General features: G+C 38.2%; 1 protein-coding gene across 5 annotated transcripts in view; it reads right to left on the reverse strand.

Annotated features, from left to right (window-relative positions):
* Window positions 1-16,295, reverse strand: part of MTR (5-methyltetrahydrofolate-homocysteine methyltransferase) — a 75,187-nt gene that overhangs the window by 15,150 nt on the left and 43,742 nt on the right. For 4 of the 5 annotated variants that reach the window (XM_048047926.2, XM_066993996.1, XM_066993994.1 and 1 more), the window contains 4 exons: window positions 15,592-15,792; window positions 14,164-14,356; window positions 13,276-13,388; window positions 1,201-13,149 (listed from right to left, as the gene is read on the reverse strand). In XM_048047926.2, coding sequence (XP_047903883.1) covers window positions 13,063-13,149; window positions 13,276-13,388; window positions 14,164-14,356; window positions 15,592-15,792 — 594 coding nt within the window. In that variant the 3' untranslated portion in view covers window positions 1,201-13,062. Of the gene's footprint in view, window positions 1-935; window positions 13,150-13,275; window positions 13,389-14,163; window positions 14,357-15,591; window positions 15,793-16,295 lie in introns of all 5 variants that reach the window. The other variant, XM_066993995.1, reaches the window with a different exon arrangement.

Raw genomic sequence — 16,295 nt, forward strand, 5'->3', positions numbered from 1 at the left:
GCCAAAGATAGGTACTATTAGGATAAAATAAGCAAAAAATGGAGCACTTTCTTGCCTAAAATTAGGCAAAGTATTCACAGAGCCATTACAAAGCATGATCCCAGTTCTAAGCTTCAGATTTTGACCATATCGTCTGACTTTAATTTCACTGGGTGATTCTTACACAGTAGTTGCCAATGAAAAGATTGGTACCTTTTAGTAATTTAGTTGTATGCTAGAAAACTCTTACTATTTTAGCATTTGGTGACTGTAATTACCCTGGCTGTTAAAAAAAAAAAAAAAAAGTGAAAAAAAGTTCCTGTGAAAGTCACTATGCTCGTGAACTCTTCTACATTCAGGCAGGGCTTTGCTATCGATCTCATCAGGAAGTCTTTCTTCCCACTGGAAGGTAGTTTGTAAATTTTTGAGTTTTCTTTTGGCATTTCCTCCTTCAAACAATTCAGCACTACTGAAACCTCTTGTTTTCAGTACTTAGAATAAGCAGAATGTGACAAAGGTCTGAGAACCTGAAATACTCATTTACACACTATTTCTTGCTGTTATACTTCATATTTACCACAGGTATTTTTAATTCACTGCAATGCCATAACCAGAAACACAGTCCTTAGATGTCGGTGTTTCAATACTGAATAAACATACTCAAAGGGTAATAATCATGGTATAAATCAATTACCTTTTTAGGCAAATAAAAGTCTACATCTGAACTGTGGACTTTTCAGCTAGATCTCATTACCACACCTTCCAAGCAAACATTTTTAATAGCTTAACACATCACCAACAAGCCGGGAATATGAACATTTGCAGGGTAACTTCAGTGTCCTCTCAGTATCATTATACCTTCAGGGTTAAATAAATTTCAGTGAATAAAAATATTTAAATAAATAATAAAAAAATATTTCAATTAAATATTTCAGCGAAATAAAATTAGTCCTCACCCCTTGGCCACCCTCCTCTCCGCATCTCTCTTGTATATGGTTAACTCACAGTATGCAGCCACAGAGTAACGCAAGACCAGGTTTTTTTTTCGGCTGCTCTGGCTTCCCAGGCAGAGCAGGGAGAGGGGTTTGCCCTGCAGCACAGGGGCACCTGCCCTCAGCCACAGGCACCGGTGCCAGCAGGGGTGAGAGCTGAGGCTGGGGACAGAGCCAGCCAACGGCAGCACCAATAGGTCACTGGCAGGCTCCCATTTGCACGACTCACTTGCATTAGCGTAGTCTAAATAAGCATTCGGCAAGCCTCACATCACCTTGTACAAAAGCATCTCCCTCCTCCCTCCTTAACGTCATTAATGCTGTGCTAAATACATCTCATTCCAAGTAGGAACAATCAGGAAGGCAAAATTCTGGAGGGGATGGTGCAGAGGAGCCTCAAGAGCTGTGCCTCCAAAGTTTGGATAGATCTTACCAAAAACATTCCAGTGCTTTCAATAGGATTACCACCTTGCAATGGAAATGAGAAGAACAGCATTATAAGTAGTCAAAAATACAAATCTGTATGTGACCTGAGTCAACTCAGTACCATGTTAGATACTAGGAGTATATCAATTCATCCTCAAGCTCCTATAGTTTGTCTTCATTACCGAACACTAAAACTGCAGGACAATCTCCCACATATTTCCATTGTAAGCTATGGTGTTGCAGTAGACATGTATGTACTTGATTTTAAGTTATAAAATAATGAAAAATGTAGTGAACTCTTATGGTAATAACACACACAGAAATTAAAATATGCAGTTTCAGTACCTGAGCATACCTCAGAACAAGAAAGCTTGGGAACACAGAACTCAAATGGCATTCATCTAAAATAGCTAGAATAATCTAAAGGTAAAGCTGAGCAGATAACAATTCAGAGGGTATTTGTGGAAGATGGTAAAATGACTCTACTCACAGTTTCTGTATAGATAAATAAAAACCTTTATTTGTAGTCAGCTAGAAAAGGAATTAAACTGTTTATCTGACTACCCATGCATTTATTACATGCATTTATTAGTCTGTTTACCCTCTGACGCTAAGCAGTTTCTCAAACATGTACCTGACAACGCAGCGTGTCCTATAAATTTGCAGTACTTTTTGCAACATCAAAGATGATGAAGGAAACAAAAAATAGAGTTGCTATCAGTGGAAACCAAATCTTTTTGGTTGATGGATGATAGGAATTCTTCTATAAGGACCTTGATAATTAAAATGTCAACCAAGTTAGATTGTTCTTCCTGTGTGAATGGCATCTCTTGTTAATTACCCATTCTTTATACGGCACTTGTATCCTTCAGACAATCAAAAGGTAGCAAGACTAAGCTCACACTCCAGTAGAAAAATGAATCATCCTAATTAACGTTTGTTTCAAGAGGCTGGTACTCTCCAGTTCACAAGCAAAAGAGAGAACCGCCCCCCCACACACACACACACCCCGTTCCCCCAAAGCACGTGAAAACTTGCAAACTACGCTTAGCTATTCTCTAAGGGCATAAAATATAAAAGCTGTAAACTTTCAAGCTAAACAGAGGATTCTCACTCTTTCTAAAGAATATTCATACTGATCAACACATGCATTGGTGATTAATTAGGCTGCTCCTCTAGCTCTCCCTCATGGAGCATACAGCTGTGCTTGTAGAAAGGAACACCTCCTAAATACATATGTACAAGTCAAGTCAGGTTGTCCAGATTAAGCAGAGGTATTGTTTAAATCATTTTGACAACACTATAGTATTCCTGAACCATAAGGCCACTCCTCCAAAGCTGATAGTCCAAAAGCAACCACTCCTTTTGTGGCCTTGCTCTTTTCACGTTGTGCCTACACAGCACTTACCTCATCTGCTCATATAAATACTGTCCTGTTATCTTTCTGATGGCACGAAAACATTTTATGCTTATACATCATTTTTCCCTCAAGAAGTCACTTAAATTATCACGCCTTTGGAAATACAACACGCTTGGCTATGCTTTATGTCTGGTAATCTAACATCCACTGTTCATGAATTCCAGGATTAAAGAAATATGTAGCAGATTTCAGATGGTGGGACCAGCAGTAATTCCACTGGCTAATAAAATACAACCTGCGGTACAGTATATCTGGCTCCTGCAGAGTAACTGGGTACCTGTCTTAAGCAATGTTTCAGTTTACTGCAAAAGGCCAGTGTAGTTACTCTCTACCAACAAAATATATTGTAAAGCCAGGCCAATTGCATTCTGAAATGGATCGGGTTTACATTACAAATTATAGCACAGACTCTGTTTGAGCTTTGATTAACGGATCAAAAAGATTATTCAGACTACATGAATATTTAATTAATGAGCTGTATTCATTGGCTTAACAGGGCCCTTTTTGGGGCTCAAATTGGAACAGAAATTGGTGCCTGGCAAGACAACTCAAGTGCCTTGTCATAGCATTATCCAGCTGCTGAGTCCCCATTCCTTCCAGTAGTGGCATGCCTCCACACACCACGCTGCCCCAGTTGCTTCTGCATGCAGAACTTGCACAACTGCTGCAGTGCCTCTCTGGCAGCAGCTGGTGAGGAATCCCAAGAATAAAATTCATGCAAGCTGTTAGAAAGAGGCAATCTGCTTCTGTGCTGACAATTCTGGATTCATAGCACATCTGAAGGGAGGTCATATGGGAAAACTGGACTTCACTGATCTCTAGCTGTCAGGCAGGGCAGTGTCTAAACTGTACATCCATGCAAACTTGCCTCTCTTCCCCGTGCTCAGGCATACAGCCATGCCGGGTCTGAACGGACCAGGAACTGTATCCTGCAGTCAACACTGAGCCCATTTCCCCTTGCAGCAGCATCACGTGGCAAACACGCACCGAGCCAGTCACTGAGGGACTCCTGCTACGACAGCCCAAGGCTAAGGGCCACAGTGAAAGAGCTGAGGAGAGCCTGGGCTCCAGCCGGCTCCGCAGCACGTCCACCTGGGCATCGCACCGCACGCTACAGCCAGCAACACGGCCCTTGCTTGGCACGTACCCCAGGCTTTTAGCTGCTTCTGACCTGCACCTAACGCTGCACTATTCAAACAGCCCAGTTCAGCAGCTAGGGTGGGGGTGTGCTTTAAACGTGGGCTCATACTCAGCAGGAGCAGAGCAGGAATACCTTCTCTAACATATTCCCATACCAAGATGGCTCTTGAATTTCACGGGTATCACACAGCCGCAGGTGAAAACCGTTACAGTTGATCAAAACATTAGTTGGACTGAAATATCACAGGCTAGTCAGGAAACTACCATTTGAAGTTATAGGCATAGGAAGGGACTGAGGGAGAAAACAATGAGCAGGCAGCATTCCCTTAACAGCTAAAATTCTAATATTTACATCAAAATATTGAATGTTAATTAATGGCTTTCGCACAACATCCATCAAGCAAGATGCACGCACTACAGCACAGATAAAACCCTCTATCGCAAATATTAAAAAGTTTGTGATGGTTGTGACAGAAATAGACACACAAAGTGCCTCAGTTTCTTCCTCAGAGGAAATAGTCGTGATGCCGCACACACCAACCGTCCTATGTACAACTTCTTTCAGGGAGAAAAACAACAACAACAAAAAAATGTTTTGTCTTAAATTAACTGTTTTGGATTGTGCATGGCTTCTCAAACTTATTATGCCAAGGGCTACGTTTCAATTTAATACCAGTCTCATATTTAATTTACTCCAATCCCATAATCATTATTAGCTTTCTAGTAAATAAAGTACTTCTTACATCGGGAAGGGACAGAAAAGCAATCCATGCCTTTCCAGCAATCAGTGAATACAAGCTTTGAATATTAAGACCCCTTTTGGAAAAAGGGCCCGCTGTAACTCAGCTGCATAGAGATAAACACTTGGATCGTGCCTGTGCTTGGTCTCCTTCGTTTTCCAGCACCTTCAAGTCTCCAGGCAGTGAAGGAGGAGGACACGAGCACTGCGCAAGAGGCCACTTACCCATCGGCTCCAGCAAGAGCTGCCCAGGCTCTGCTGCTTCTCCCTGCAGCCCACTCTGAGGGCTGTGGAGGTGGAACTGTTACGTGCCACGGCTGCCTTACCAGGGCCTGGGCTGGGGGGTGTTGTTTCTTGTTCGTCAATTCCCCAGTTGAACTGTGAAGCCAGCCAGTAGCCAGGAAGTTGTTTTACCATCCATTACCTTCACACTTCATGAAGAAAAACAGCAGCTAATAAAGGCCAAGAAGCACAGTGGGTGGATGGATCAGAAAGACTCCCACAGACAATACAGCCTGACTGCGAAGCACGGCCTCCTCACAAGTGGTGGCATTTCTAACAGAAAGTAGCAAAGTAAGACCTCTGACTTCCAGACTACTTGGCAAATAAGCATGGGTGGAAAAGAAGGATTGTAACAGTCTGGAAACTAAATAAAAACTCTAGTGGTAACAATGGAAGTAGCAGCAAAAAAATGATGAGCAGACTGCCTAGTTCTAAAGAAATATATAGCCATTAAAAGGACCATGAGAAAATTAAAGAACTACCGCTTATAAGCAAGGCATATTTTACTTACAGATCAAGAGACAACAGCATGAAAGATGTGACAATACTGTGATTTTGCTGATATTCGTAGAATTACTTAACATAAAATATATATTTAGGATGAAATTTAACTAGGAGGAGATCTTTTTTTAAAAAAGGCCAAGTGAAACTATGACAGCATACAGAAAGCATAATGCATCTTTTACATAAGTATCAAAGACAATGAAGCACAAAAATCTCACTAAAACATTATTTGTTTTAAAATCACAAGAGGCTTGGAATTATTAAAATGTTTTTGTAGCACAATGTTAACCGCTGGCACTTGCCTATCCTTTTCTGCTGAACCAGGCACCTTTACACGCTCAATCATTCAGACTGCAATACAAAATCAATACCCAGGCTGCTGGTTTTGTTCAGCTATGTCCCTCAAATGTCCCTGAGATGGATGCTTAAAATTGATCATACTGGACCCATGACTGAAAACCTCATCTCGCTTTGGCTTGATAGGGTACCATTTTCTGTCAGCCAAGTGTTTCAGAATGAAAGTAAAAATTACTTTCATAGTCCCAGCCATCTATCTCAACGAAGCTGAGCTACTGAAGGAGGTTTAAAAGCACATCCTGTTAATCCTCAAGTGTTTTTGACATGACTTGAACGCTGAATTTTCCTTCCAGATTATTGCATTAGGGCTGATCAAAGTTGTGTTTGAGCTAAGCAGCATTTTTTCCATGGACTTTAGTAGCAGCTGGATCAGACACTAGAACTGCTTCTAAGAGGCACTCACTTCAACTCCCAGGCAGTGATTATGACAGCAGACATATGCTAATCAAGAACTGAGAATAAAACAGTACCATAAAAACTCCTTTCACCCTACTCCCTCCTCCAACTTACTTGGAGCTGTAAGAAAACGCAGGCTAATTGAATCAGTTCACTGAGTGGTAAAAAATGCATCAGTAACTGGAGACTTTCTGAGGAAGAACAAGTATTTTAAAGCTCAAGAAATTGTGATGTTTATCTCCAGTGTGGTGCTTTAAAATATTTTGGAAAAATAATCCTGGAAGTGCACATAAGATCTTCAGCGAAATCTATGTCAAACTCTTCTTGTAGAATAACCAGTGATATGGATGCAGCAGCTAGATTCTCTTGTGGGAGACACCATCAAAAGACAAAGCAAAGCATGAAGTAATGCCTAAAATGAAATGCTGCTGATCCAACATCTGAAAGTCTAATATCTTATAGCCTTAGCTGGCTGCTGCCTCCAGTTTTACAGCTTATTCACCTATGGTTTATCTGAAGAACAAGATAGCATTCAGTAAATACACAGTACAGTCTTACATGATATTAAGTTCCCAGTGTCTTGCTTCAGTGCTTCTCAAGTTATGTGTATAGACAATATTGTAACAATTAAATTAAAGCTTTTATTCCTGTAGCTACCCTGAGATTTGAGGAACAACATACAGAAGAAAGTTAAAATAAATTAAACACTTACACGTGTCTCCTAAATGAAATATGTAAAGACGATCACAGTTTTCTAAGCAGCGAACTTCTTGACTAATCAAGTTGTTCTGCAAACCCTTGACCATGAGTAAAATTGTCAGATCAGGTGTTGATAATCAACTCTCATCTTGCAAGCCTTAGAGAATGCATTTGCTATAGAACAGTATTCTGAAGAAAGCCATCTCTTCAGTTACAGAAAAGTTTATGAAAGCTAAAAATACAGTAGCAAATAGTTACTGCAAAGCCTGATTAAATGGAGAACCTTGTATCTAGCAAAGTGTGAGGACTCCTAAGTAATGGTTTCTTGAAATAAAAACAGCTGAACACAGACAAGATTAAGACAACAGTTGAAAACACATCCTGATCAATGACAATAGCCACAGTACACATTTTAGCGATGTATCTCTAAAGAACAATTTACTAAATAAGTCTTGGCCATACAGTGCAGCTTTTTTTCCTCTTACCACCTGTACCACTACTGCCCTAATACAGGGAAAGATATATATGTGTTTGTTCTCACAAGGTCGTAACAGAAACAAGAGTGCAGAAGGAGTCCACCAACCACAGAGAACTGACACCTTTTTATGCCTCCTACTTGTACTCCACTTGTGAAGTTCAACCTAGATTCCCCCAGCTGATGGACAGATTGAAAGGAATGAAGTTTTCCACTTCCCGGGAAGAAAAAGTTTGGCAAGAACCTTGATGAAATTCAGCAAGAAGAAAAAGTAATATGCATTTTGTTCAAAAAAAAAAAAAAAAAAGAAAGAAAGAAAGAAACACACATAGACAAGATATGGTGCTCACAGGTCATTAGAGAGCTGAGTTACATCTTCACACCTGTATTGTGAGGTAGGAGAAGAGAGAAAGAGTACAGACTAAGTACATTAAAATAATCAAGTAAGAACAAAACATCCCACGAAGCTTCGCTCCCACAAAGGAAAAAGAAAAAATGATCTGTAAACACCTTGAGTAAAGAAAACAACAGAAAATCCAAGATATATGCACACCCAGATCAGATCAACATTGCACTAACGTCTACATGCGGATACAGAGCTGATGCAGAGTTTTAACATCTTTGAAATTCCTGGAAAAAGAAGGATGTTTTATTTTCTGTGTGTCACAACATTCTGCCTGTCAGTGAACACCAGCATCAATTGAAAACTGTCAAAAACTTTCATCTAAGTAAGGATTCCAGCAACTCCCAAGAGGTGGTTTTGTTGGTAGTGGCATGCTTGTTTTTTAATCTTGTTTCAACAGCTTGCATCTTACTCCTAGCAGTAAGCTGACTATGAGCTAAGTATTGTTTCCTCCTTTTTCTATCACACAAAAATGTATCTTATTAATCCTAAGCATGCATTAATGAAAACTCATTAAGACTTGTTCTCAAATTGCATTTCTAATATTCTGATAGTAGATATAAGGTATGGGCTATAGCTTTTATTTTCATTTACAGTAAAATAAATACTGAGAATACCTGTATTTTTAAGAGACATGTTTGCCGTAACTCTTGCTCAATCTTCTAGTCCCTATCTAGAGGAGTGCCTGTTCTTTTGAAATTAAATTACGCTCTGTGAATACTACCCCGCTAGCTTCTTTTGTTGCATGTAGGTAATCCTATCTGCATAGAAATTTTTTGAAGTAGTGCAGCAAACTTTCCAGTCTCCTGACTAAATAACTTTGTCACCTATTTCTAGATACGAATGGCAAAACCTTTTAAGACCAACAATGGTGTTTTGCAACCTGAGTTAGTATTCAGATAAATTTTTCCATCATAAAATATTGTCAGTTACCTACTTTTTTTTAAAAAAAGCATTTGTTTATAACATCAACAGATAGATAAATAATTTACTTTACCTGAAGAGTTCTCACCATTAAAATACTTTAAATGGCACTGGCTTTATTACTGTTGTGGATTAAAAAAAAAAAAAAAAAAGGGTACTGGCAAAGAATGCAGTTAATATATTTTGGTTTTGCTACCTAGATGAAAGCAACCATGTAAACGAAGATGCAGTTAATATGTTGGAAATCGCATAACATCTTGTGGCCTTGTCCTTAGCGATTATAAATGGCTAACATACATAATACAAGGCCCCTGTAGGCACAGCTACTAGCCCCAATTATTATTTATATCCAAAGCTTGCCAGTCAGAAATTTCTCTTCCTGGGACAGATAACTGGTTCAGACTTTAAAAGAGACTTATTTAAAACCTTTTTACAATTCCATTTTGATGGAGCCTACAGAGGACCCTGACTGAGAAAATACTGACATCCAGAGTAAGGGGGATTGCTGGAGGGAAAAGCAGGAAAAGGATACTGATTTGACAAGGAAGTAGAAAAGAACCAAGATGAGATAAGCCTGAACTTCCACACTGCCTCCACTTACTTCATGCTCTTTCTGTAGGAAGGAATGGCAGAGACCACCCTGGTGTGAGAACACGCCCTGGTAGCCTGATCAGGAGCATTAGGCAGAGCCGTACTGGTGCTATGGCAGTCAGGCAGAAATTCCTGAAAATAGGACCGTTAATTTCCCAGCTTCCAAGGTAGCTTCAGGCCAGCAAAGATAATTACTAGCTTGCTTTTAAACATCCCAGTTCAAGCTGGATCAAAAATCCAAAATGCCAAGTTTGGTAATCTCAGCTGAGTTCTACTTGCACAGCTATTTTTATCAGGCATGTGGCATGGGCAAAAACCTCAGGATATTCAGCCATGCTGGTATTATTAGAACAAAAGAACATGGAGGCTTACTGTATTGGGTTTTCGGTTCTGTGTTTAGCTGGATGGTATACAAACTATGTGTGAGAGCAGGATAAACATGTTTTTATTCCATTCACAGTATATTTCCATTTGAAAACTGGCACCTACACAGGCCTGACAATCAAATGAAATGACATTGCAGGGGGACTGAACAGACTATGCCATGCCAAGGATATGATAATTGAGAGCATAGGAAAAATTTCTCTAGTGACTGAGAACACGTGCTGCGGCCTCTGTATGGAACAACTCTCCTGAACTAATTAATGAAGCTATTTCTTTTCTTGCTCTTCAAATGCTTCTACAACTCTACATCCATTTTTCATGACATGTTCAAGCAAATCAGCCAATGTTTCAAACAGTATTTCATAAAAACCCAGTTACAGGTATTAGTAAACTAGCCCCTTTCTGAAAAGCAAAACTTGTAAAAGTTAATATTCTGCCCTCAAAAGACTCATTATTACTCTCAGATTCTGGATACCACTTGTGTTTTAAGGACTTCAGAGAAGAAATTAACTGAATAGGTGAACCAAGGTTCACATTGTTTAACAAGGAAGCAGAACACTCTCGAATTTCAACAGAAAGCAGTGGAAAATTCGCAAATACACAAAGTACCCTCACACCCCTCCAAGTAAACTAAACTACAGAAACTGAAATCCAGTCTTCCCAGGAGTAACAGCAGCACTGAAATAGGTATCCATAATGAAGGTACAGGTTTAGGGATAGTATTCCCTCTTGACACTCATAAATAAAGATTATCTGCCTCAAAACCTACTCGCCAGACTCCTGGCCTCGCTACAAAATGAGCATCTGAAATAAATCAACAAGAATTAAAACAATTGTTTAAAAAACATTCTTAAGTTTCCATCATCTCTTATATCTTGTACCTTTGTTAGTACTTAGAAAAGCACTGCAAAAAAAACATTTAAGCTTTCTAAGATTGTCAGTCTTTCCCAGTCCATATCAGCTCCATTTCATTATTTCAAAGAGGTATAATCTTACCATAGCTTTTCAATATGATTTGATGTATGTGAACATCTTAACTGGTAGAACTATGAAACCTTTTCCTTTGTAATTTACCTTTGGTCTTCAGCAAAGAAGGAAGATATGTCTTACTCAAAATGTCAAGTAACAATTTAAAGTAAAAAATTTTTAAAGAAACTGTCCCAGTTAAAAACATTTGCACAACAACAAAGAATAATTATTCCAAACATGTTCTTACAATGACACATTTTGCAGGCAAAGATAAAGATTTTTCTCAGTGTATGACGCCATGTGTGAAGGGACAAACTAACTGCATGCCATTTGAGACCCACTGCTTGTATGCAAGGTAACACACCACTGGGTTATAAAGCAGTGCACCTATTTGCTCTGTCAGTTTGACTCCACTAAAGCTGTACTCACTCAGCTATGTGCAATTGATTTCAGGAAAACAAACAAACAAACTCAAGCTGCACAAGTCAAACTCTGACCTCATTCACACATTCAGTGTGAATTTCAGACTAATAAGGCACTCTTCTTCTAACTATAAAGATATGGAATGCTAGAGAGAAGATATTCCAAATATAAAATTAATCAGTTATAAATGAACCAAAGGTGTTAAGTATGAAAAAGAAAGCAAAGAGTATTTCAATTTTTATAGGCTACATACTTCAAGACCAAATTTTCCTTTGTAGTCCTCTTTTTTTTTTTTTTTTTTTTCTCTCCAGTATTTTGGCAGTCTGAAAGAGCATTCCACTGAGGAACCATTCCAGCAACAAGAATCAGCTGACAAACAGGACATATCTTAAACCCCTTAATATGTAATGAGATTATTTTTCTTTTCTAAGTCATTAAAGGGTAAGACATTCTAAAGCATCTAAGAACACACTCAACTACTTTAAGATCACTATAACAGCCTTTATACTTTTAGATTCTTAGTAAAATATGCATATTAATTTTGACTTTTTTTTTTTCAGATTACAGCCCATTCTATTGCCATTCAAAGAATTCTAAAAGGATAACACCATTGACAGCTTAACCTTTATTAAACTGTTGATACAAGATAATTCTTTTAGCATAAAGTCAGATGAAGACATTACAAAAATTATGTATCTGTTAATGGATTACAGATAGAATATTGGTCTTTTCTTTACAATTAGAGACCAGAAAAACTGGATTTTCCTGACATAATATTTTATGAAATTTGCATTTAAATAATACCTGAGGCACTTTCAGGGGATTATGAACAGCTATGAACAATTCGCTCACTTAAATTTGAAAAATAAACCTACAGTATTAACTGTTATTGATGGTAGTGTTGCTTAGTGTAGGTATTTGCTTTTAAAATCCAGGTACACAGAAGCTTGAAGTTTGTACACTGGTCAGCTCCAAGCTTTCTGTCTCTCTGTTAATAGTAACAGTTGTGCTTCTGTCATACTTTTCACACATAAAAGTTTAAATATGAATTAATCCTCACAACAAAACAGTGAGGAAGGAAGGTATCATTACATTTTACACAGAGTAGAAATGGACTGTAGCCAGATGAAAGTAAGCATGAGTTTTCTAGGGGGACACATCTCATTTATGTTTTATCATAATACAGCATCTCTGATATTGTTCCACCACATTATATCTTTTGATAGTTTTAACTACAGTCATCATCACATAGTAAATTAAAGACCTGAGTTATTATTTAGACAGAAAAACATTATGTACAAGCCCTAAATATGGAGCAGACGGTGCGTTTTTTTAAAAAAAAGATCTGTTTGTACAATGGTTGTTCTTGGTCACTCAGTTTAAAATTTTTGCTGACTTCACAGAATAAAATTGCATTGTATTTTTGTATGACCTTGACTTGCTAAACACATTCAAATAACAGAAGACAAACTCTGTTCAACATGTTCACAGCCAATGGGACAAATACTAGGCCCTGATTTGAAAGCCTTCCTAAGGACAGGAGGGGTGTGCAACTTTCACATCTCACTCTACAACTAGTTGCTCAGCTAGAGTATTTGTGCAAAAAATACAAATAAAAGAATATTGCTATGATTAGGAGACCTGCAATGCATTCATGGTCCCAAGTACATGGCACATCTGAAACATATGTTCTTTGATCAAAAATTAGAAACAATCAGATGAAATACCTGATGGCAGAAAACCTCTCGGAAGGATTTTCTTGTTGGATTTTAATTCATTTGGTTTGTTGGTTTGAGATTTTTTTCTTTCCCTTTTTTTTTTTTTTGATCAGACCAGTGACAAAAACAAACCATTTCCAACGAATACTAAAGGCAGCGATGAAAGATAATAGATGCCACTTCATTCTTCCTTCTGGCAAATGGACCATTAAAAGAAAATGCTTGCCCACGTCTCCCACAGTTATTCAGTATCATATCCCAAAATGGGTCCCAGCCATTTCTCCACCTCTGCCACGGACAATTTTTTTCTCAGTGCATAATCTTCAACCTGCAAAGAGACATGATGAAAATTCATAAACTCCAGCTTTTACTGTTGACATAAAAAATTTGGATCATCTGGTCACAAGTTGCTTTTGAATGCTATAACACTAGCACAATGGACAGTGCAAGTTACCTGATCTTTACATATCTTGCCAACAGCAAAATATTTGGATTTGGGATTGGAAAAGTAGAGGCCAGAAACTGCAGAAGCAGGTGTCATTGCTAGTGATTCAGTTAAACCAATTCCTGGAAAAGAGAAAGAAAAGATGAAAGCATTCTTGTTCTCTGAACTGATAAGCTTAAATTCAAAGTCTTTTTTTTGTTGGGCAACTTCAAGCAAAATCAAAAAAAAAAACCAAGAAGCTTTCAGATGAACTAAAAACATAAAACTATTTTTCATTTGTTACCTATTCCAAAGAAAATACATACAGCTTCAAATAAATTGCATACTTTCATTACAGCCTTACTGTAGAACAACGGTATAGTTTGTTTTCAAAAAAAAAATCCTGGACATTTTGGAAAATGGTTAACTAGAGCTTTTGAAACACAGGAGGGTATTTTGAAATTGTGGAGCTAGAAGTGGAATGTCCAACACACAAAATATCAGAGAAAGACTTTTTTTTTTTTTTTTTTTTTTTAAGTCACTATCTCAAGGTTTCTGTGGTCCAGGAAACACATCGCTAAATTGGCTTTTATTTTATTTATATCTGGAACATCTTCTTGCAGCCATAAGGATGGTAGAGGTTTTCTCTCAGTGTAGCAAAACTCTGTTTGCACGCAATCTGCTAATTAGGATTTTGCTAATTCCTTCAGCAAAAGCACTGGCAGTATTTTGCAATTTTTTCCTTGAATGAGGAAAAATAAAAACAACAATGAAAAGGCAAAGGCAGCAGTTCCCAGAACTACTTCAGTTCAATTTTTTATGCAGCTCTGCATACCCCAATTCATTGTTTTGTTGGCATTATGATCATTCATTCACACAAATGCTGTCTAAGAATCTTAGTAAGGCTGATCGAGTTACCTGTTGTTTCCTCGATGTTTGCAAGTTTCCACATGGTCAGTTTTTCTGTATGGTCGGGCTGGCTTGGATATCCAGGAGCAGGGCGAATTCCCTCATATTTAATTCTGCGTAGGTCACAGAGATCTAGCTGCTCGGCACTACAGTAAGCCCAGAATTCCTTTCGAACCCTTTCATGGAGCTCCTCAGCAAATGCCTTGGAATATAGTGCAATTTTTATTATTTTTTAAGGGTCATCTTACCACAGGTAAGAAATTTAATTGCATTAAAATTCACATACAGTACTTATTTTTGTAATTCAGATGTTTTATTCTCATATTGGTAGATGGCAGGGGGTTTTGATGATCCTGCTTTAAAATCCTATGTAAACAAACAGGTAAGCTAGAGCGGTAACTAGAGAAGGTAAAGTTCATTTGGTTGTGGTAGCGATACATCATTAGAGCACCAAAGACAATAGTCTTGATTATTTTTGATATCTGCTCCAAGTCTAGCCATGGAAGGCCACGTCCTTCTGGCATCCATGCTATTATCAGATGCAAATAAGGGCTACTGCTCTTTTTCAGCAGAGGATCTTTCCTCCAACTAAAAGTAGGTGATGGTTTCTTTTTGTTGTTTTGTTGTTGCTGTTGTTGTTTTTTTGTTGTTTTTTTTGGTGGTTTTTTTGTTGTTGTTTGTTTTTGTTTTGTTTTTTTTTATAAACCTACTCTTACAACTAACACTACTTTGTCAGCAACAGTTGCCTTCAGGAGACATTTCCACTTCAGTAAATATATTTGGATAGCATCAAATAATAATTTCTACAACTCTCATGGCTTAAAATATACAACTAGAGCTAATCACATTTGCCCTACACTAAAGTTCCTGTAAATTTTACAGTGATTACTTAGGTGTGAACATGGGGGCAAGCAGACAGACGTAGGGTAGGACAAGGGACAGGACTTTCTAAACCACTTCAGTTAGGGCTTTAAGAGCATGTCTGCCTAAGCCTACGGTACACTAAGTCAACAGACTTGTACACTGCACCCACATGCATGTTTACCATTAAAGCAGAAGGCCCGTCAATGCTATGTCAAGCAATTCAAGAATGTAATTGGTTGGTCATATCTGGGTCCAAACTTACATTCTCATGTAGATAAAGCAAAGTTTAAAAACAGTTTTAATAGTGTTGTTTTAAAATGTAGTAAATTGTATTAAATCAAAACTCTCAGAGCTGCTTTCGCACTTGGAACATATGGACAGCAGACTCCCCACTGTCTCCAAAGAGGACCCACCTCTCAAAAGAGGTTCTAAAGAACCAGTCCACTTCCAGATTTAATGCAGAGCATACATTAAAGGCAACAGTCTAAGTTTATGCTAAAACTTGAAACATCAAGTTGTCAAACAAACTTAGTACACAGAAAATTTGCAAGGAAACAAGACAAAACCTCATACCTCTGCCAACCGATCTCCAAGCGCCTTTACCATTATGATGTTGTACTCATCATCCTGTTTCCTGTATTCATTGCACAACTCATCTACACCAAAGCAGGCCACAGCAAACAGGCCTAAGTAATCACAAACGCCAGAATCCAGCGGTGCTATGAAGTCAGAAAGACAGTAATACGGATCTATGCAGGCAGAGTCTTTTTCAGCCTAAAATAAAAAGAGAAAATAATGCAATAAATCAGAACATTAAAAAAAAAAAAAAGAGTGCACTCTTGATCTAAACAAGTATTTTTGATCTTTTTTCTTGATCTAAACCAAGACTAGAGGGCTTGAGACGTTTCTGACAAATACCTATCTAGTCTGAGTCATGACAGCTTTCCTGTCCTTAAATTAGACAGAAAAAACATCTCTGTTCCTCTGAGGGTGTTTGGATCACTAAAAAAAAACAAATGTCAAAGGAGAGAGATGCTGTGTTGAGCAGATACAGAGAGATGTTCTGGTTCTATTTACAGCTAGTGAGATTTAACAGCTTATTCTGCAAAGTATTACAAAATAGGGAACGGTCTTGTGCCAGCCACTGGGGAAGAAGACAAATTTTCCATCTCTTACAGTCAGATTCTACATTTGTTAACAAAACTGCTGGTTGATAGTTTGCATCCCAATTATGCAAACTGCAGAATTCTTCAGCAACTCCCACTATGGAATGCCCA

This window comes from Anser cygnoides, chromosome 3 (genome assembly GCF_040182565.1).
Source record: "Anser cygnoides isolate HZ-2024a breed goose chromosome 3, Taihu_goose_T2T_genome, whole genome shotgun sequence".
NCBI lineage: Eukaryota > Metazoa > Chordata > Aves > Anseriformes > Anatidae > Anser > Anser cygnoides.